Below are 19,311 nucleotides of genomic sequence, written 5' to 3'. Positions count from 1 at the left end.
ACTAATCGAATCGGGGCCACTTCCTCGGTTATCAGGGCGTTTGCAGACAAGAAAGGGAAAAATCGCACGCAAGGGGTAAAGATCGGGGAGGACCATTTTCATTCTGACTCCGACTTTCTTGACTCTCTTCCCAGTTAAGCTTTACGAGTTCAGCCAAGTAAAAGTCAAAGCCAATATCTTGTCATGATATATTAGATAAATCCGGGCTATGGCCTCGGTTATCAACCGGTGGGCCGTGGGGTATGGGCCGACTGTGTACCACACATGGAGAAGTCCAGACCAGATTCGACTCTCATAGCTTGAAGGCTATTATGGCTTGACAGTTGCTTTCTCCTTGACTCCAACAACTGATTCTGTTCTGCTGCTTCTGGTCGTTTCAGCTCACCGATTGTTCCTGGCGCCTCCTTCTGGCATCAAGCATTGCAACATCACTCAGATATTTGCCAGTCCCTCAAGCTTAGAGCGTAGTTCTGTTCCCCCATCACAAATTTACCGTATGGGTCTTCCACAACAAGTGTCACAGCGTGAAGATTGGCTTCGGGACACCTGGATTTGATTGTTGGGTAGAGCGGCCTCATCACCAGTCTGAGACAGAAGTATCCGGTCATTGGCTGCCCATGCTTCACATTCACACATATCCCTCGTTCGAATTGATGAGTTGGAGCTGGCCTTGATCCAGTCACAGACATTCTGCGACTGCCGTGGCACAATCGCTTGAATGCGCCCGCAGAGACACAGGAACTTCGCGACGTTCTCGGCCTAGTAATGTCCCTATTACCAAGGGACAAGAAGTATAGGTGCGCCCAGGCAGCGTCACACGAGCCTTCCTGTATGCGCTAGCTGTACTTCACCGGCCTTGAATGGCCTGACATGAAGCAAGGAGTTGAGGTTATTGGGTTATTCCCAATAACTCAAGGAACGTAGTGCGTCTAATCTCCTAGTGGACACTAGTTACCCCGCCTTTTGGGGCTCCCTCTCCCGAGGTTATGGTACAGTACAGCCTTCCCCACGTTTCGATAGTCTGCCTGGGGTTTCGTCGATCCTATTGAGCCTCCTCGAAGTAGCCTGAGAGGCTCTACAAGGTTCGAAGAACAATTGACATGGCTGGTCAGCAGGAAAACGTCTGCTCAGACTGGCTTAGTGGATAAGACACTTGGATCACCTATGTATTTTGGCTCGATCAATCTCAAGAGTCTCGTCGAATCCTGGCGGGATACTCAGAATGGAAGGGTTAGGCCTCGCTGATAACAGCCGCTGACCCGCTCAAGTCTAAGATATCGCTGTAGGATGGCATTCCTTCTACCGGTGAATCGTGAACTGAGTTTTCTCCGTGGAGAAGCCATCTTCAAGTCTTGATCGCTCGGCTCTCAGAACGGACATGTGTGAGTTGTGGTACTGGCACCTATGTGTGTCAAATCCCATCAAAATTGGTGTCGATGTAGCTGATTTAACATTTTCTATGCTTAGGCATCCTGGTCACCTAGTATGTCGGCCATGACCACCAGGGACAGACTTCGTCTAAAGGGCGTCTGATGCAACACCCTACCGCAGGGCTTCTCGTACGACTACCCTTCAGTCGAGCCATAAATACCACTGTGAGATGACGTAGAATTTAAAGGTTCAACGCACCATTTGGAGCTGGATCAGGATCCAAGATGGACACAGATCCAGGCTGGCCACGGCTTCAGAGTAAGTGGCGATAATCACGCGGCTAGGGAAGTCTAAGGAATGACGTAGCAGGTGATGGGGTGGTTCATCCTGACCCAGTCGTACCCTTCTGATCTGGAGGTTGTCAGAAGTTGAGGCACTGTGATGATTTGATCTTGATACGCGCAAAATCAGGTACTTACCCACCCTCGGTGAGTTTCTCGGTGGCACTTGTGGACATCCAGTATGCTCGCTCGCATAACAGCACCGACATGAAACTCTAGATCTGTCAACATCGGGATTCACACCGGAAAACATAAGAAAGTTAAGGCACTGACACCAAGAGTGTTACTAGAGGCGTGACTTCGGGCCGTCGAACAAGCAAATTCCTGATATCTTTCTTATCTCTGTGAATTAAAGCTGTTCGACAGTCTTCTACGTGCATTCTACGAGTAGGGGCTAAGTCCTATCTATGACCTCATATTCAACGCTGTTTGTCCTATGGCCTGGGGAATCGTGCCGGAAGTGGCTTACTGGAACCAATACCATCAGCTTTACTCAAAGTAAGCTGCAATTTGTGGGCCATAATTGGACTAATCATCGACATCTGATAGGCTCAATATTGAAACTCGAAAGCCGGTCTACTTTCCTCGGATTTGTGCGCCATCGACTCAACTCGAGCTCGAGCTACTTGTAACAAATGGCAGTTGATTGCGAGAGAAACTCGAACTAAGGTTGGGGAGTTGTCTACTGCTGGTTAGACTTACCGAGTCTCAAGCGAGTATTGAGGGTCGAATGTAACCTTGATGTCGAGTTGAGCAAGGGTCTGCGAAATAGCTCTCGACGATCGACAAAAGTTGAACTTGTGTAGGAGGAATACTTATTGTTCTGTAGGGTTGATTCGCTGAGATGGCCAAATATAAGGTAGTATTTGAACAATATCACTTCCTTCAGTGGTGCCCGTGAGATCGTGCCCTGTAGAATGATACTGAATCAGTTTTCTTCAGCCAGTACGTTACTCGTATGGTTTATCTTTGCGAGGTTTCGCTGCCATTCAACTCCCCTTGGCAATACATTTCAAACCCCTTCAACATAGCTACACCTAGAGTGATGAAGAGGAGCTATTTCCAATATAACCTGACATAACAAACTTCATAATGTATGATCGGCGGCCCGGTGAAGTGGATGAGTGTATGATTAAACTTCTTACCAGGAACCATGCGCCAGTCTAGCTAAGCGAATTGATATCAAAGGGCTACATCGGGCCAAACTTGGTACCCATTCACGATAAGCCTCTAAGTTAAGCTTCATTAGTCAACTCATGGCATTGCTTAGGGTTCGTAGCCTGATAGGCAGGTGCATATAACAGAACAGGTCGCCTCTATGTTTTCTGATCTCGCTTCCCAAAAGGCATTTATCGCGTAGTGACGGCGAGCAACGCTCTATTTAACTGCACAGGGTCTCAGATTTGCACCCCACTGACTAACTCCTGCCAATATGCATCTCCTTTCCACCGCCCTTACGAGTATTGTGCTCTTGAATGCAGTGGTGTCTGGGTATGACTGTGCCTAATTGAAGAATTTCCACTATCACACAAGCTGACCCACGCGCAGCGATACCTTGCCATCGAAAGACTACAATGCTTCTGTTGTTCGGTGGGAATGGTGGCCTCAGCCTGGACCCCTGTCGAATGGCGACAAAGGCGAATACCTGAATTTATCTTCGGGAGTTGATTTGTGGTACACCACAATGGGGAAGCCTTCCAATCATACACCAGTCCTCCTTCTGCATGGTGGTATTGGAAATAGCAATCAGATGTACCGCCAGGCCAACTTTCTAGCCCGGAGCCGTCGAGTTATCTTACAGGAGTGAGTATTACCCTAAGTGTGGGTTGGGTTGCCGTAAAAGGTTGATGCTGACAGACTACTTGGCTCCAGCACCCGCGGACAAGGTCGGAGTCCATACAAGAACTTTACCGAGTTCCATTATGATGACTTTGCGCGCGACGCGATTGCGCTATTGGACCATCTCAACATCTCACGAGTGGCTGTTGTAGGTTGGAGCGATGGCGCTATCACTGGCCTTGATTTAGCCATGAACTACACCCATCGAATTGACCGAGTGTTTGCCCATGGAGCAAATCCTCAAGCAAACATGAGCAATCCAGGAACAAATGACCCTATCATTAACTCAGTCACCGGAAACCTCGACTCCGACTTCAGTACCAACGGAACGACTTACTCGACTCTCAATATAACTAAACGTGACACCCCTGTGGCCGCGTATTCTTGTGAAGCTCTCAGCCCGCTCCCAGAAAACTGTTCTGCGATGGAGGACGGGGTCAATGTGTAAGTGTGGTCTATACCCTTATGACATCAGAAAGCTCGTTTAGCTGATGGAGGATCTTCCAGGATGTGGGATTCTGAGCCAACGTGGGGTCCTATTGCGTTGGGCAAGATCAAGTGCCCTGTCTGGATTGTCGATGGAGATCATGATGTGACTATTCCAAGGAACCAGGCGGACGCGATGGCTGCGTGGATCCCTTTTGCTGGGCAGCTTATCTTGCCACAGGTTTCTCACGCTGCGTTATTGGAGGACCCCACCTTCTTCAACTTCGCCGTGGAATACTTCCTAAACATGCCATACGATGGGGTGCTGCCATATTATTAAGCTGAATCAGGTCCATGCTGATAGCCAAACGGTTCTATGCATACCACTCTATTACTGAATGATCTGGTCTCTCCTTCCATAATGCAAAATAGTCCGACTTCGACAGCGAAGAAGTATATCAATCTAGAAGACTGTTTCATCGGACTCGAGACCGGACCACTTCCAGCAAGCATTCCATAGTCTAGTCTGAACTTCAGGATCTCTGCTCATTGCAGCAGAATCACCTGCTTTGCGGCCAACATAGTACCCTCGCTTTCCAACAAACTCCGCTCCAACACTGACTTCGACAAGGTCCCGTGCCGCATCTGCAGTGGGTCTAAATGTTTGGGTAAGGTGCTTCAAAAGGGGCATGCAGAAGTTCACGACAGCCATGATTCTCCTGACAGTCTTTTTCTGTTCGGCTTGAGCTCTGGATGCAGCGAGACCGCCTGGATCCATTGCAACTGCTGTCAAAGATGATAGATGCGGATTCTATTGACCGTCTCATGTCAGTCGTCCAGTCAAACCAGGGGCCAATGATAACAGAACACAGTCTCAACATACCGCTAGAAGTCTCTTGTTCAAGTCATGCATGAACGTCACATTGCAAAGCTTGGCGGTCCCGTACCGCTGATATCCTCTATCTTGTGCTTCTCCTGGCTGATCCGGCTTCGGCCTCGCAAGGATCTCGATATCTTCAGGGATCTCAGGTCGAAAGGCTGACATGGGGTTTGCCTTTTCAGGGTAGTGTGTGATTGAACCTAGCATAACAACACGGGCAGATTTTAGGTCCATACTCCCTAGTAGCTTCAGGACCAAGAGATAATGCGATAAGTGAGCGACCTGGAAAGTTGCTTCAAGTCCGTCTGACGTCAACTTCAACCCGGACTCCAGGGACCAGGCAGCGGCATTGCATACTATGGCCGAGAGTGGTGGAAGCTGTCCTTGATCGATCTGGGCTGATAGTTGATCTGTGAAACTGCGCACTTCTGCTAGCTTGCCGAGGTCTAGTGCCTGGATGTGCACCTTGGCTCCTGGGTGTTCTTTGATTATTCGCCCAAGGTTGGCTGTGTTCGGGTCAGACTCTGTTGAGGGATTTCGAACGCTTCCGACGACCGTGTACTGGGGGTATGATTCAAGCAGGGCCCGAATGAACTCAAGGCCTAATGTACCATTGGCTCCGGTGATTAGAACTGTGCCACCCATTCTATGGATATTCTGGGAGGGGGTAGAGGGGGAGGAGAGAATGCAACAATGCAATCTACGCGGTTGTGATTCCGGGAAGCACGCATTTATACATCTCCAACGATCACACTTCCAATCTGATTCACCGTATTCTTGTCATCGCAGAATCTCCTCAACGTGCTCAACACGTCAACATCAGGGCAGCATCGAGGGAGGCCCGAGTAGGAGAATCCAAAAATAGACTAGTCGCTTCCCAATGCGGAAGGATCAAGACTTGGCGGACAAGGCGATATTTGTCAGCAATTCTCGCTCGACACCCCTCCGACTCCTCTATTGTTTACCCTAGCATATCTCGTGTATCAGGTAGAAAGAATCCCTCCGGAATCGCTAGGCCACCCTCCAGACGTATGCTACATTTCGTCGACCAGAGTCACACCAGGAATGCCTCGGCCAAAAGGCAGCAGCGGCGAGCGGCTCGATCACATTCCGCGCGCGCCGTTCACAGGGAGACCCGACGGCGCGAGACCATACAGCACCAGTCGAAGCACTTGACCTCAAAGTCCAGTGTCGTGAGAGCCCACGGTATCCAGTGCGAACCTATGACAAGTCTTCGCTTCATCGGCGCACTACCAGCTGGTCGAAAAGACCCGTTTATGAGCTTTGTCCGGCCCTTCAAGCCCATCGAGCATTTTCTCCTGGATCATTGTAGGTTTTCCCAAGCTCCTCGTGGTCTGGGTCTATGACACAAGACTAATGCCTGCCTTGTCTTATTCAATCCACAGATGTCGCAGTCGTTGTGCCCTTGATGCGCTGTAAGGAAGATATCAACCTTTACCGGGATTCCATGACGAAGACATGGGTGCCATTCGCACTGAGAGAAGTAGGTCTTCTCGACGCCTTATTTCTTCTGGCTTGTCGGCATATGGATCACAGTCATCAAAATTCGCAGCAACAGCAATATTTTGTTCAGCTTGCTTGTCAATACAAGCTCTCGTGCACAAAGTCGCTGAGAGAAGCCATCTCAAGCGAAGTTGTCTTCAGTGACGCCACAGTCGGAAAGACCCTGATGCTAGCGTATGACGAGGTAAGAGACACAGAGCTTGCACATCCTCCTGCATCAGGCCAGGTAGCTCACAAACAGTGACATAGCTGGCCACCTCGAGCGTTATTATGTATAAGCATCATATCAAAGCTGCTGTGAGAATGGTCGATCTAAATGGAGGACACCAGACTCTTGGTCTCGATGGACTGATGGGACATCTTATCTCGAACCTCTGCGCCAAACCGTAGAAGAGATGATGGATATCAATGGGAGCGAATTCCGAGCGATCTGATGTCACCGGGGACTTCGAGTCTAAGCTTTTCTTCTGCCATTGGGCTGGCATATTTGTCTAACAGGAATAGTTCCATAGAACACGACTAGATCCCTTCTCTGAGAAACTTTGCCATCAAGTTTTAACAAGTGATCGAAATCTGCCAATATCCTTGTCGGCGCCCTTGAACTTCAACTCGCCTTCTAGGGGCACAGACCTTATACTATCTTTAGGTCTAGGACGGCCTGCGAAGCCCCATGTGGCCGGTGCGGCCGGCAATCAATCCAGGCTCTTGGCTCGCTTACACTTGCAGCCCAGCGAATTCCTTCGACGGAAATCTCTCATGACTTATTTATTCCCAGGACTACCATAATTTCATGAACGAGTATTGATAAGCGAAATCGTCGATACATTTCCAACCTTCATTGAACACGATGAAGCATGTTGATCTTTCTTGACAATTGGCAAAGAATTGGCAAACGCAGAATTTGCCAATTATTGACCAAGGCGTCCGTGTTGAAACTTTTAGTCTCAATGAAGCCTCCAATCCTGCTGAGCACGGACGACTTCGACTGCGTTTTAGGTTCGAACACGAGCGCCACCTTACACCTATAAGTTCAGCTGAGACCCTGCTCTGTGTTCTTGTTCTTGAGACGCTGAATAATCCCATAAAACCATGGGTTCCGCCGCAGAACTTCAGCCAAGATATGTACGACCTTTGTTGTCTGCTGTTTTGATAGAGCGAAGCAGATTCGGCTTGTGCCATTTCATTTAGACCTTCTGGTTTGCGCTAGTATTTTCCTTCCAGTCACGAAACGGGAATTTTCTCCATACGATTCTCCTGTTGTTGTTACCTGAACCTATGAGTACCTCTCAACTCTTTCGAAGACGACAGTCTGCACACGATGGAATTCGCCGGAAAACTGTGCGCTGGATTGCTTCTCCTCTCGAATCGTCTTCGAAAACTTCTGGAGAATACGCGCTGTCTTCAGGAGTAGATCACAAACCCGCCGAGGAGACTGACAATCAATCGATATCGGACCGGTCCTCCCTTTCAGACGACGAGCTTCCGCACTTCAGACATGACCACGAATCGAGTAAGATCGAGCTCTTCTATGATCTCTTTCTCGTCGCCAATCTCACCAGTTTCACGACCGACCACGAGATCATTAATGGACAATCACTTCGAAATTATGTTGGCTTCTTCGCAATCGTGTGGTTTACTTGGTTGGAGACTTCGCTATTCGACGTCCGCTTTGCTGCGGATTCGGTCTTCACCCGGATATGTAAGGCTATCGCATTCGCTGCCATGACTGGGATCGCCGCCTGCGGTGCCAACTACAACACCGGAGACGTTTCGGAGCATCTTAGGACTTTTCGTTCACTCTCAATCATTTTGATGTGTTCACGACTTGCTCTTGCAATCCAATATATTGTTGTCCTACTCTATGTCCGCAAGTATCCTAGGACTCGGGTACCCCTTCTCTCGACAATTGCAACTCTTTTCCTTTCAGCCATGGCTTTCCTTGGGACCTTTTTTGCCTTTAACCTTAACGATGAGAGTACCGAACCCGACAGAAGCACTTCACACTCCGGTGGACCACCAGTGTACATCTCTCATTATATTATTGTCTGTGTCGAGGCTATTGGGGTGATCACCATCTCTTGCATTTGGAGATCTATCAGCTTCAAAAAAACTCACCTCGTCGAGCGCATTGGGCTGCTAACGCTCATCATCATGGGCGAGGGTATCATAGGGATTACGAGGTCGATTTCCAAAGTATTGCAGAATTCCGTCAACACGTCTGGAAGCGTGTTTGGCATAACCATCTCAGCGGTTTTGCTATTATACTTCGTATGGATCCTGTACTTTGATCAGATCGACCACGACCGCTTTGGTACCATTCGACAGCAAGTATGGGCCATCCTTCACTTCCCACTACACACAGCTCTAATTCTAGTTTCAGAGGGCAACGCTACCCTGATCCTATGGAAAGTCATTATGAGGTATCTTCTTGAAGCAGTCAGAGTCGAGTCAGTAGCCACCCACGATATGGCGAACTCAACCAATGACGAAGTCGTCGAATATCTCCAAGAGAAGCTCGAAACTTTCACTCACCACTTCAAGCATGAGACGTTGTACAGGCTCGGTGTTGAAAACTTCGTTAACGATTCTCTGTCTGATATTCGTCAAATCTCTGCAAACGACAGCAGCGGCCGCGATGAATACATCGGTGAGATACGAGACAGCATGTTCGATCTGGTTTTTGCAGCTTTTGGTATTGAAGTCGATGAAGGAGACGCAACCTGGGAACCTCAACTGGGCATTTTCTGGACGGTCCTATATTACTATTATATTGCTGCTGGCGTGTTTGCGGTGCTCCTTGCAGTGCTATACTGGTTCGGCAAGACGAAGAAATCCCGTGAGGAATGGGTCAGCATTGTACTCAGACTTGTTGTGGGAATTGGGCTCTGGTAGGTTGGAACAAGTCAACTTTGAAGATACTAGGCCTAACTTATCTGTGTCTTGCAGCACAACGACTGCCGCTCTATTACTTAGCGACACACCGTCAACTTCAGGATTCATCTTATCTGCATGGACTGTCACGGTCATCATGTTGGCATACTTTGTCATTATAATCCTCGACAATCTACTGGATGCGTACGCAAACCATAACTCAGCTCGTCGGAGATCTTCATACGTCGACACTAATCGACGCGCCAGAGATGAACAGGTCGCACTGGCCAAGGCGACGAAGGCCGATGTGACAGCGCAGGGGGAATCAATAAAGCTGAGGTTGCTGGAGGCTTCGGCCGTTGAGCAAGCTGATCGTCAAACTACAGAAGATCCTCAATCCTCGCGCTCTTTCAGTACTCAGGATGCCTCGAAAAGCAACGCGGTCTTACCGAAAACTGAGTAAATATAGATCCTTCTCAACATGTCATTCTGACCGCTCTCGTGGGTCGGGTTATAATGACATGATAAGGCTCGTATGGCAGAAGTCGAGTTGAATAGCAGTGATAAATACGATAACAATGTCTTCCTACCTAAAGTAGAATTCAAATTAGAAGAACGATACCACCAAGCCATTCTCACTGAAGATCCAAGGGAGCTCTCAGAGAAGCGAGGTTTGAAGCTTAGTTAAGACCTCGAAAGACATGTTCAAGAAATAGACTTGGAATCCGAAAGTTGTTCGTCCGGCATAATGCTTTGAAATTTCTCTGATAACTACATCCCATACGTACATGGTGTGCATAGAAAGATAATGCTTGATGATACTAAATGTCTCCGAGTTGAGATCAAAGACGAATCGAGTCAAAACTTGATAGCAGGACTCCAACCAACACCGAAACCACGAGCGAGTATGAAAACCGCAGCTGATGCGGCATATGCAGCACCACAGAACCAGATGAGTGCGCTATAATTTTCTCCGTTGCCTGTTCTCAAAATGTTGCCGGAAATGGGGACTCCCGCCAACGTCGCAACGCTGACGACTCCGTAGGCTGTGCCGTATCGACTCGCGTATTCCTCCGTCCTGCAGAGTTGAGCAACACATACTGGTGTGAGGCTGTAAGCTGAACCACTAAAGAACCCATATATCACGGCGAAAGAAAGCAATCCAGCCATGCGAGATCCGAGAAGGAGCCAGAGTCCCAGAATGGACAGCGTGCACATTGCAGAACAGACTATCATGACATTGAATCGTCCAACCTTGTCAGCGATAAATCCTGGCAGACACCGTCCGAGAATCGAAGCTGCGTTGAGAACAGCAAGTATGTGCTGTGAAATCTGGTGTAGGTTCTCAGTGGTGGCATACAAGGTGATGTACGCTGGCGGCACCAACACTGCCCAATCCAAGATGAATATAGCCATCATGGTAAGTACAAAGCGAAGATCTGCGAATCCGCGCCAGTCGAGAACTAGTCGAGCCTGCGAGTTGCGGGGTAGACGTGTTCGCAACAGGGACAAGCCCAGGACAAAACAGAGTGTGCTGATGAGCGCGAAGCAGCGCATGGTCCAAAGAAATCCCACTTTTTGTGACAGCCGTCCGAACAGCAGAGGGAAAGCAACCCCTCCCACGCCACCTGCAGTTGTTGCCAGACCTGTCGCTAGAGCTCGATTCTGTTGGAACCAGTGGCCAAGGGTTGCGATACTTGAAGTCCACAGAATAGACGATGCTCCACCGCCGAGGCAACCCAAAGCGAGCATGTATTGATAATAGCCTGTCTGTCAGCCTCGGAATCCAGTATGGTAGAATGAGTCAGGTACATACTCTTGCAAAAACTACCACATATGAAGGCAGTCACAACGCCGACAGTTCCTGTGGGGAGAAGAATCTTGGGGCCAAACTTGTCAAACAACGGGCCTGGCCATTCGTGAGCTTAGGGACAAGACAACACCGGCGATGATACGATACCGACGAAAAACCCCCCAAAAAAGAACAAAAAGGCAAATACACTGAATATCCATGCAACCTCACTTTCTCTGTACATTTTGAGATCATTCCCCAGCAGCCAAGCCTGAAAGATACCGGTAGAATTGAGGAGGCCTGAGGCTGGAAAGAGAATGAACCAGGCGCCAAGAGTGACGCCATAGGCTTTCCATCCTCGTTCGGGATACGCATCAGAAACAGACTCAGCGTGTTCAAAGCTGTCCATGGCACAGAAGGTAATGGAGCTGTTTGGAGTGAGTGTTCCCGTCTCATCGATGTGTTTCAATTTTCAACGTAGTGCTCTATCTCGGCACTACAAGTGGTACGGAGTAATCGGTCAATGGATGTGACGATCTGGTGTAATGGACACGAGACGATGTCCTTCATCGGCTCAGTCTTCAGCTCAGGGACACTTATCAGAAGGAATATTGATTACGCCTTTCGGGGGCACGCGTAGAAAAGATAATATCTTTGTGGTAGAAAATCGGAGATACCTTTCTCCGGTTGCCACACGGCCTAAATGCCCTTCCGTACATACAGCAGCCAGTTACCACTACAAAACCGAAGAGCAAACTGGATCTCGCGAATCTCCTCGCGCCGAACAATCTTGGGGTTATCGCGACTAGAGCATGTGTAAGGAGTGTTGGCGTGAAAGTGACTCAGGGACCCTGGAGCTCTCTTGTTTCAAGGAATTTGGCTGACTGTATTGTTCCATGCTCCTTTCAGAGCGAATTCCTCAGACCGTGACCTCGCATTTCTGTGCCCGTGGCGCGATCAAGAAGAAATTCTCCATCTCCATGCTTTCGGGGTTAGAACTGGATGCTAAACGAGCTCTGGGAAAACCGCGGAAGAAGTGATACGCTCCGAGCCGCAACTCCATCCGCGCAAGATGGACGCGGATGCATGTCCTTGAACCTGCTCCGAAGGGTGTGAAGATTGTTTTTACCTGGTCGTTACCTCTGGCTGTACAAGATGCGATCCATCGGGTATGATCGAACCTAAGAGGAAAACAGGATGCCCTGAGTCAACATTCCGGCTGCGTGCAAGGAGAATCTCCACAAAAATGGCTGGGGTCGACTACTTGAAATCACTCACTCAAAAGGTCTTGGGAATATCTTTGGATCACGGTGCATGGTATAGCTTTGAGTAGACACCGTCACACCTCCTGGAACAAAGTATCTCCCTTGGGCGAAGTGGCCCCTCCAGGAGGCACAACCCGCGGCAGAGCCCCTGGTGCTGCACCATAAAGCCGCATAGTCTCTTCAATGACCGCGTTGAGCACCGGCAGGGTCTCCAGTATAGTATCGCCACACGTGAGTGGAAGCGATTCGATCTCCTCTTGGATGGTAGCATGGAGAGATGGCCTGGACAAGACTGACCAGACTAGGTATGTCAGACTAATGGCTGTGGTATCACAACTGGCAACAATGAGTCCTGCGGCTTCGAGTTGGACGTCCAGCTCACCAACCTGCTCCCCTTTCCCTGCTTCACGGATGATGTGAGCAAAAAGGTTCGCTTCGTCGTTGGCTCTCGCGCCCTTCAAAACCGCTCTCCCCGTTTCCAACAGTAGTCAGAAGCAGAAAATAAACTTTTCAGAATACCAATAGGTATATGTCGGCCAATGGAACGAACAAGGGGCAGTCCTGCCCCGATTCCTCCACCTTGCGAAGCCAATTCGAGCACTTCGATATACTTTGTTTTCTGCATACCTATAAGCACTAACCACGCTCGGGAGTGAAACTGCTTAAGAAGTCACCTGCCTTTCCCAAGTTGACCATGTCCTGGGAATTGCCAAACATAAGGTGACTGGAGATGTCAGTTGCCATGAAAGTGAACCATTTCAACACATCGGCGTGTCCCTCAGCCGTTGATTCTTCACCGATTTTTCTCATCGTGAGCAGAATTCTGTCATTGACGACCGATTCCCATCGCTGGCGCAGAGACGACTTGCTAAATCCTCGTGCGAGCAGCCGTCTCCTTGCAGCATGTGCCGCAGGGTCATTCATCGAGAACAGCGTCGGTCGTGGAAAGTCTACCAGATCAAGATACCAGCGAGACTTGTGGAATCCCGACCCGATGCGATGAATTTGAGTGAAAGACTCGACGTCTGAGACTGCAATCTCCGTGGGTGATATACGGACAAAAGGTCCATACCGTTGGTGAAGCTCATGGACGTAGAAGATTCGTTGCCCCGTGATGATGGCCCATTTCAATCGCAGGTTGGTCCATCTGGCAATTGTGGGACCTGGAATCTTGTTGAGAGGCCCATTCGAGGACGCTCTGATGGCCTGCTCACGATCCGTTAGCACTGGAATTCATGGTAGAGATGAGGCATAATGCATATGGTCAATCTTACTGACAACACCCGCACAAGGACCAAGAGAAGGACGACACCCATTATGAGCAGCTTCGTTTCGGTGTTCATGTTCCTGGCGCTCGGTTTCGCGTTTCACAACATATGAAGCTACGTGTTAGTACAGGATAATCAATCTAGTGTAGCACCGGAATCGAATACAGTTGGTTTTGCCACAACTTTTGCTGGCGTGTGAGTCCTCTTGACAAATGAAGGTCTTCGCCCCATGCTTGGTCGATATCTCTTCTGCAGTTTCCTTCGCCGCAGACTCAGTTGACGCATAATTGATAGAAACATGGCAGCTATGAGATGCAAACTTATCCGCTATAACCTTCCCGAGTCCTCTGCAACAGTCAGTTCCTCGAGAGAGATCAATTGCCGCAAGGGAGACTACCTCGAACCTACAGTGACGAGAATCTTTCGGTCTTTCAACGAGTAAGCCAATTTTTCCAGGCTGGCTTATGGAATATATATATCGAAGAGGAGATGAAACCAAGCTCGTCCTACTGGTATGACTGGAATTTGGACTGCCCTGCTAGGAGAGACGTGAATATGGATTCCAAGGTTTCGTGATTAGAGAAATCTCACTAAATGTTGCCTCGAATATCCCGTAGTGGAAATGGATGAAACAAGTGAAGAAGATATGGGTTGCATCGGAACGGTGTTCTCAGCCGAAATTGAGGCCCCCGTGTTGGTAGCAGCTACTTGATCGCTTCGGCTCCCTCACTTTTCTACAGCCCACTTGAGTAACTAGTTATTGAACCGCAATATGTGATATTTTGCAAGCGTTTTACTGTGAATAAACGTGGTTTTGTGCTCAAAAAAGTCGGTTCGAGAGGACGTACTATCCATCTGTCCTGCAGAGTCGAGAACCACAGACTTGAGCTTCCTTGCTGGCCACAAATTCTACTATTCCGGCAACTTCCCCTGGGTTGGCCAGCCGACTTTCCTCTGTTGCATAATTCGTCATTGCTTCGATATAGGGCGTTTGACCCTAGTACTGGCCTGGTTTTGAGGACGGATCATCTGCCCATGTTCACGACAATTTACCACCATTTTCTTGCACAACATCTCATTCTAAACTCAATTCCCGGGTCGTAACTAACGTTCGAAGTCTGGAGGAAGATGATGCGATGTCACGATACGCATACTTTTTCCAGGACCCATAGGGGAAAAGTCAGAAGTGAGATTATACCCATTAGCATTCCAAAAGCTCCAAATGGCAGCGCTGGTCCTGCCTCAGATGTCCATTCCGTAACAAAGAAGGTCCAGGAGAATGAAATGATAGCGCGCAAGAGTGTGACCATCACCAGACGGTTGGCACTTACGGGACGTTAAGATTCGATCAGCTGGATTTATACTGATCAGCAAGGGACGCGTATTTGGAAGGGTAGGGGTAAGACATAGTTCTTACATAGTTGAATCCGATAGAGGGAATCACAACAATCCCGAAAGAGATCATGCCCAAGCCTACTGCGAGGCCGACCCAGCCATATGCGCTCGGATGTGCAGCACAGAAACCGAATGTCCAAAGGCGGGTGGTGGACAAGAAGAGAGAAGGAAGCAGAGCAGGAAGGCGCGCTTCAGGCTCTGTGTAGCCGTGTCCATCGTGGGTTGCCCTCCTCTGCGACATGCGGTCTGCTACTAAGTACGTGACGACGAGGCCGATGATCGTGCCTACCACCCCTCCCAGTGAGGCCAAGCCGACGTTTTCGCCGCATAGATATGGAGGTGCTGCGAGAAATCGAGGAGCCACGGTGGAAATGGCCACAATGCCCCCCCAGAAGGCCACTGTACTGCAGCATCACGACCCAAAACCGGGTAATCTTAGAGTCCAAAAGGGTCTTAAAAGCTCTTGCAAGAAGCCGCCGCGGTAAGTTGTCATCCCGAGGGACGAGATGCTTGGAAAAGTCTCCTCGAGCACCGCAGAACGCTCAATTTGATTGACTGTGGTGACCTTTTCGGTTGTCTGCTCGTCATCTGGTGAAGTTCGTTCTCCATCCACTGTAGGTAGTTGACGGTCAAAGAAAGTCTCTGGCACGAGGAAGAAGTTGAAGAAAAAACCGTCGCCGAAAGACCTCTATGAACCCAAAAAGTGTTGGCGATTCCGAGACGACCGGCCATGTAGCCACCAACAATACCTCCAACGTAGGATCCGGCGGCCAAGAAAAAGGTATACACGGCCTGTAAAACTTGCAAGTCAGTAACGGAAATATTTCGGTGGCACGACAGCTCAAACGCACCATAGCTCGGCCACGCTAGTGAACGAAGAAGATATCTCCCAAGTTTTCGGCAGCAATTGTGTCAGCTGGACCACCACCCAAACCTTGAATCGCTCTCGAGGCGAGGAGAGCGGTGAAGCTATTCTTGGAAAGTGCACACCCCAGACTTCCAAGGGTCATGATCAAAGACGCAATAACGAGCACGGGACGAGGACCGAAGACATTGAACCCACCCAACATGATAACGTTCACCTGAGCGGTCTCGTCAGCGTGCATATTACAAAAGAGCATCAAGAATCCTGGGCGGAAGGGAAGTAGACGTCGTGATGGAGCTTGTAACTTACCGACACCAGGTGCGTGAGGGTGCAGAATGTCTGTGGGGGATGGTACTGATACACCATGATAGGTAGCATGGAGGAACTCATCGCAGATGTCAGGTCTGCCACGGCCGCATAGTATGAGGAGCAAAAGAGGATCGCGAGCTTTCGCCAGGTAGGCCAGGTAAGAGGGTCGCGAATTGTAGTTGTGGGCTGCGGAACAAGGCGAACATGGTCTTCAGGCTATGCGTGACCAGATCTAGTGCGCTCGAGAGCATGGTCTGCATACACTTTCGAGCTAGTAGCATGCCTCGGATTGACAGCGTTCGATGACTATGCGTGTACATACCAACAAGTTTTGGGGTTCCAGGAGGCTCAGCATCAGCGACTTGCGCTTTGGTAACGAAAACGCATACTTCCAGCCTGACATTTTGAATTGCGTGATGCAAATAAGATCAGGTATGCAGAACAATCAGTACACTTAGCAGTTCTCCCCTTGCGCGGAAGGCAAAGTGGTGTGACCAGTTGAAGAGTTTAGGTCTTCAGGCTCTGGGGGAGACGAGCCTGTTTACTACATAAACAAGCTGTTCAATTAAACTTCTCATGAATCTTTACTCCAGAGCAGGCTTCGCCGCGGAGGAAGCTAAACTCGGGCAAAGTACTAAAAATTGACCACCACTATCTACCCGACAAACCCCTACCAGCTGCGCAGGGGGAATTTGCGATGCGATAGTGTTCGTGACTGTCTATTGGCGCTCAGGTATGATTGGTAATGTCACGTAGTTCTCATACCCTGGTCCGAACCAGATATGGTTCACTCCCTGAAGCTTTTCCAGTGGTCTGCAATCAGGGCAGTTAGCTACAGAGCATCTGGTCATAGACGTATTTACTTACCTGTCAGTTGGATGGTTGTGGGTGAAGACCGCGGCTCCTTGGGTGTCTCCAGAAGCGACTTCAAAGATCAGCCTAGAACCAATCTCGGTCACAACATTTGTTGGCCATATCTCCACGTCCACTGGATAAATAACTCCTGGATCGACCGTCTCTACATCAGTCGATAGATAGTCCCGTCTGGGAAGCCAGGATCTGTGCCATGGATGCTGTTCATTGACTTTCCTCAAACTGACTCGTAGCCAGCCCTTGCACAAAGGGACAGGGTCACCGGCGGTCCCCGTGTAGAAGACTTCCTTGCCGTCTGCATAGACGTGGCGCATTGTCACAAACAGATCGATCTCTGATGGGTCCCCCTTTCCCGGAAGTTTCTCCACAGAAACGTTGAGATGGGCAGTGATATGACCGGTAATTTCAGTCTCCTTGGTGAATGGTTCACTCACGAACTGGATCTTGTGTGGATTTTGGACGTCGAAACTGGGCGCCAGGTATGAGCAGCTCACGTCCTCAAGGTAATTCGGTACGGCTGTCTGTAAGGTGTAACTTGGTGTAAGGTAGAAGCGAGAGTACTGCGTTCGTGCAATAGGCCACTCTGTCTCGGTCCTGCGCTGAAACCCCTTCTCTGCTTCAGCGTCGTTGACACCAATATTACCCTTGCGCAGAAGCAGGTTCACCTGTGGTAGTTTGCCCTTCTGCGACCATCCTTCCCGGTCGTCACCTTTAAGAAAGGCGTCCAAGAAGGATTGCTGAACTGCGACCTCTTCGTCATAATAAAAGGGGAGGTCGTGCCGTCCACTGATGAATCGTAAATATTTGAGTTCCGAACCCGCATGGAAAAAGCCTTCGACGTTTCCCCGAAGATGTAGAGTGTTTCCTCCCCAATTGGCCACCGAAAGGACAGGCACCTGAATGTCCCCGAGGTTGAAATCTCTAGATGCGTAGTATTCGTCGTCAAGATACTTGTTTTCCGCATTATCGACATTTTGATCTCGCCGGTTATGGGCCAATTCCTCCTCCGACAAGTCTCCTTCGATGGTGTCAGGGCCCCATTGACTCTTAGAGCGGCCTGGTCGGCCATACTGGTTGGTTATGACTTGCCGATCCCACCAAAATTTGATAAAGCCGTTCGAAAAGATACCACCTTGTCTGCAACGATCACGGTAGTAATCAGACATACCTTCCCAAGGGATGATCGCTGCTAAACCTCTTGGTCGACGTGCAGCAACACGCCACTGACTTCCCCCGTAGTAGCTAATACCGAGGAGTCCGACCTTTCCACTCGACCACGATTGTTCGGCAGCCCATTCGACAACGTCAAAAAACGCTTCGCTCGTGCCACGAGACATAGTGTCCAGGAAGCCCGGCGATTGCCCCAGGCCACGTTCATCTGCACGAACAACGGCATAGCCATGCGAGGTCCAGAAGTGTGGGTCAGGGGTCTCCCAGCACGAATGCTCTGATTTATGCTTCGGATTCACTTCGGCGAAAGATTTCGGATGGAAACTGTGAAGGTCAGTGGTAGCTCCAGGATCATCATGGCTCGCGCTGTGCTCTGGGAAAGAATGAAGACTCTGAATCAGGGTGCGCATACTCTCGGTACGGGATGTCTTTTCCATATGGTCCGTAAGTGACCAAAACAGGGACCTTGCCCGCATCTCCTGTGCGTGGTCGGTACACATTGCACCTGATGACATTTTCTGGCCTCTGTGTTGAGGCAGACTTGAGAGGCACTGACACATTCTGCTCAAATATGTAAGGAAACGACACCTCGTCAGTAACCTTGATGTCTCTGATGCGCCCCGCCATGTTTGAGGATGATTCGAATTCGGCTACGTAGTCTGGGGATCCCTAAACTGTAATGCTAAGAATCTGTTGTTGCTCAAAACTCTTCGAAGAAAACAGTGGTTCGAGGTCTCGAGGTTCTTCAAGTAGACTTATGCCCTCGCCCTCGGCTGGAATACCGCATGCATCCGTAAATTCTCTCTCTTAGCCTGGCGAAGAGATAAACAGTGTGACTAATTCCGGTGGCGCCATGTCTCCAATCCGAGGCTACCGGCCCCTCAACCCCTCATATCTCCCGGGGGGAAAATATATCGGTACGTGTTTTACCCTTGCAGCACTAGCGCTTTTGGTCGGTTGCGGTGGAACAGGCAGGGTACTTGGGGCTTAGTTGAAGTTGCTACATTGTTACGTACTGTATTCCACCATGGGCGTTCGAATCCCGAAAATGCTGGCGTCGCACCATGTATTCTTATGCAGGCTAATACAGTATGCTTGTCATGTAGGTACAGAAGTTGCCTC

The 19,311-nt window shown here is 49.5% G+C and overlaps 8 protein-coding genes across 8 annotated transcripts; 3 read left to right on the top strand and 5 right to left on the bottom strand.

Annotated features, from left to right (window-relative positions):
* Nucleotides 1-3,144: 3,144 nt before the first annotated feature.
* PV08_11064 (uncharacterized protein) lies at nucleotides 3,145-4,317 on the top strand (the record flags this gene model as incomplete). The annotated part of the gene is made up of 4 exons (XM_016385376.1): nucleotides 3,145-3,203; nucleotides 3,261-3,515; nucleotides 3,585-3,995; nucleotides 4,059-4,317. 4 exons carry the CDS (start codon nucleotides 3,145-3,147, stop codon nucleotides 4,315-4,317), a joined length of 984 nt encoding a protein of 327 aa, XP_016230320.1.
* Nucleotides 4,318-4,440: 123 nt separating this feature from the next.
* PV08_11063 (uncharacterized protein) lies at nucleotides 4,441-5,502 on the bottom strand (the record flags this gene model as incomplete). The annotated part of the gene is made up of 2 exons (XM_016385375.1): nucleotides 4,441-4,788; nucleotides 4,861-5,502. The coding sequence occupies 2 exons, from the start codon at nucleotides 5,500-5,502 to the stop codon at nucleotides 4,441-4,443; spliced, it is 990 nt and encodes a 329-aa protein (XP_016230319.1).
* A 386-nt stretch (nucleotides 5,503-5,888) lies between these two features.
* Nucleotides 5,889-6,625, top strand: PV08_11062 (uncharacterized protein; the record flags this gene model as incomplete). The annotated part of the gene is made up of 2 exons (XM_016385374.1): nucleotides 5,889-6,186; nucleotides 6,264-6,625. 2 exons carry the CDS (start codon nucleotides 5,889-5,891, stop codon nucleotides 6,623-6,625), a joined length of 660 nt encoding a protein of 219 aa, XP_016230318.1.
* A 1,031-nt stretch (nucleotides 6,626-7,656) lies between these two features.
* PV08_11061 (uncharacterized protein) lies at nucleotides 7,657-9,715 on the top strand (the record flags this gene model as incomplete). Its single annotated transcript, XM_016385373.1, has 2 exons — nucleotides 7,657-9,269; nucleotides 9,328-9,715. 2 exons carry the CDS (start codon nucleotides 7,657-7,659, stop codon nucleotides 9,713-9,715), a joined length of 2,001 nt encoding a protein of 666 aa, XP_016230317.1.
* A 395-nt stretch (nucleotides 9,716-10,110) lies between these two features.
* PV08_11060 (uncharacterized protein) lies at nucleotides 10,111-11,453 on the bottom strand (the record flags this gene model as incomplete). Its single annotated transcript, XM_016385372.1, has 3 exons — nucleotides 10,111-11,018; nucleotides 11,069-11,161; nucleotides 11,213-11,453. The coding sequence occupies 3 exons, from the start codon at nucleotides 11,451-11,453 to the stop codon at nucleotides 10,111-10,113; spliced, it is 1,242 nt and encodes a 413-aa protein (XP_016230316.1).
* Nucleotides 11,454-12,945: 1,492 nt separating this feature from the next.
* PV08_11059 (uncharacterized protein) lies at nucleotides 12,946-13,652 on the bottom strand (the record flags this gene model as incomplete). Its single annotated transcript, XM_016385371.1, has 2 exons — nucleotides 12,946-13,515; nucleotides 13,584-13,652. The coding sequence occupies 2 exons, from the start codon at nucleotides 13,650-13,652 to the stop codon at nucleotides 12,946-12,948; spliced, it is 639 nt and encodes a 212-aa protein (XP_016230315.1).
* A 2,186-nt stretch (nucleotides 13,653-15,838) lies between these two features.
* PV08_11058 (uncharacterized protein) lies at nucleotides 15,839-16,549 on the bottom strand (the record flags this gene model as incomplete). Its single annotated transcript, XM_016385370.1, has 3 exons — nucleotides 15,839-16,054; nucleotides 16,147-16,362; nucleotides 16,469-16,549. 3 exons carry the CDS (start codon nucleotides 16,547-16,549, stop codon nucleotides 15,839-15,841), a joined length of 513 nt encoding a protein of 170 aa, XP_016230314.1.
* A 316-nt stretch (nucleotides 16,550-16,865) lies between these two features.
* Nucleotides 16,866-18,816, bottom strand: PV08_11057 (uncharacterized protein; the record flags this gene model as incomplete). The annotated part of the gene is made up of 3 exons (XM_016385369.1): nucleotides 16,866-16,959; nucleotides 17,014-18,513; nucleotides 18,602-18,816. 3 exons carry the CDS (start codon nucleotides 18,814-18,816, stop codon nucleotides 16,866-16,868), a joined length of 1,809 nt encoding a protein of 602 aa, XP_016230313.1.
* Between the last annotated feature and the right edge of the window lie 495 nt (nucleotides 18,817-19,311).

This window comes from Exophiala spinifera (genome assembly GCF_000836115.1).
Source record: "Exophiala spinifera strain CBS 89968 unplaced genomic scaffold supercont1.9, whole genome shotgun sequence".
NCBI classification, from domain to species: domain Eukaryota; kingdom Fungi; phylum Ascomycota; class Eurotiomycetes; order Chaetothyriales; family Herpotrichiellaceae; genus Exophiala; species Exophiala spinifera.
Note: the sequence above shows the minus strand (reverse complement) of the source record. Positions and strands in the feature narration are given on the sequence as shown.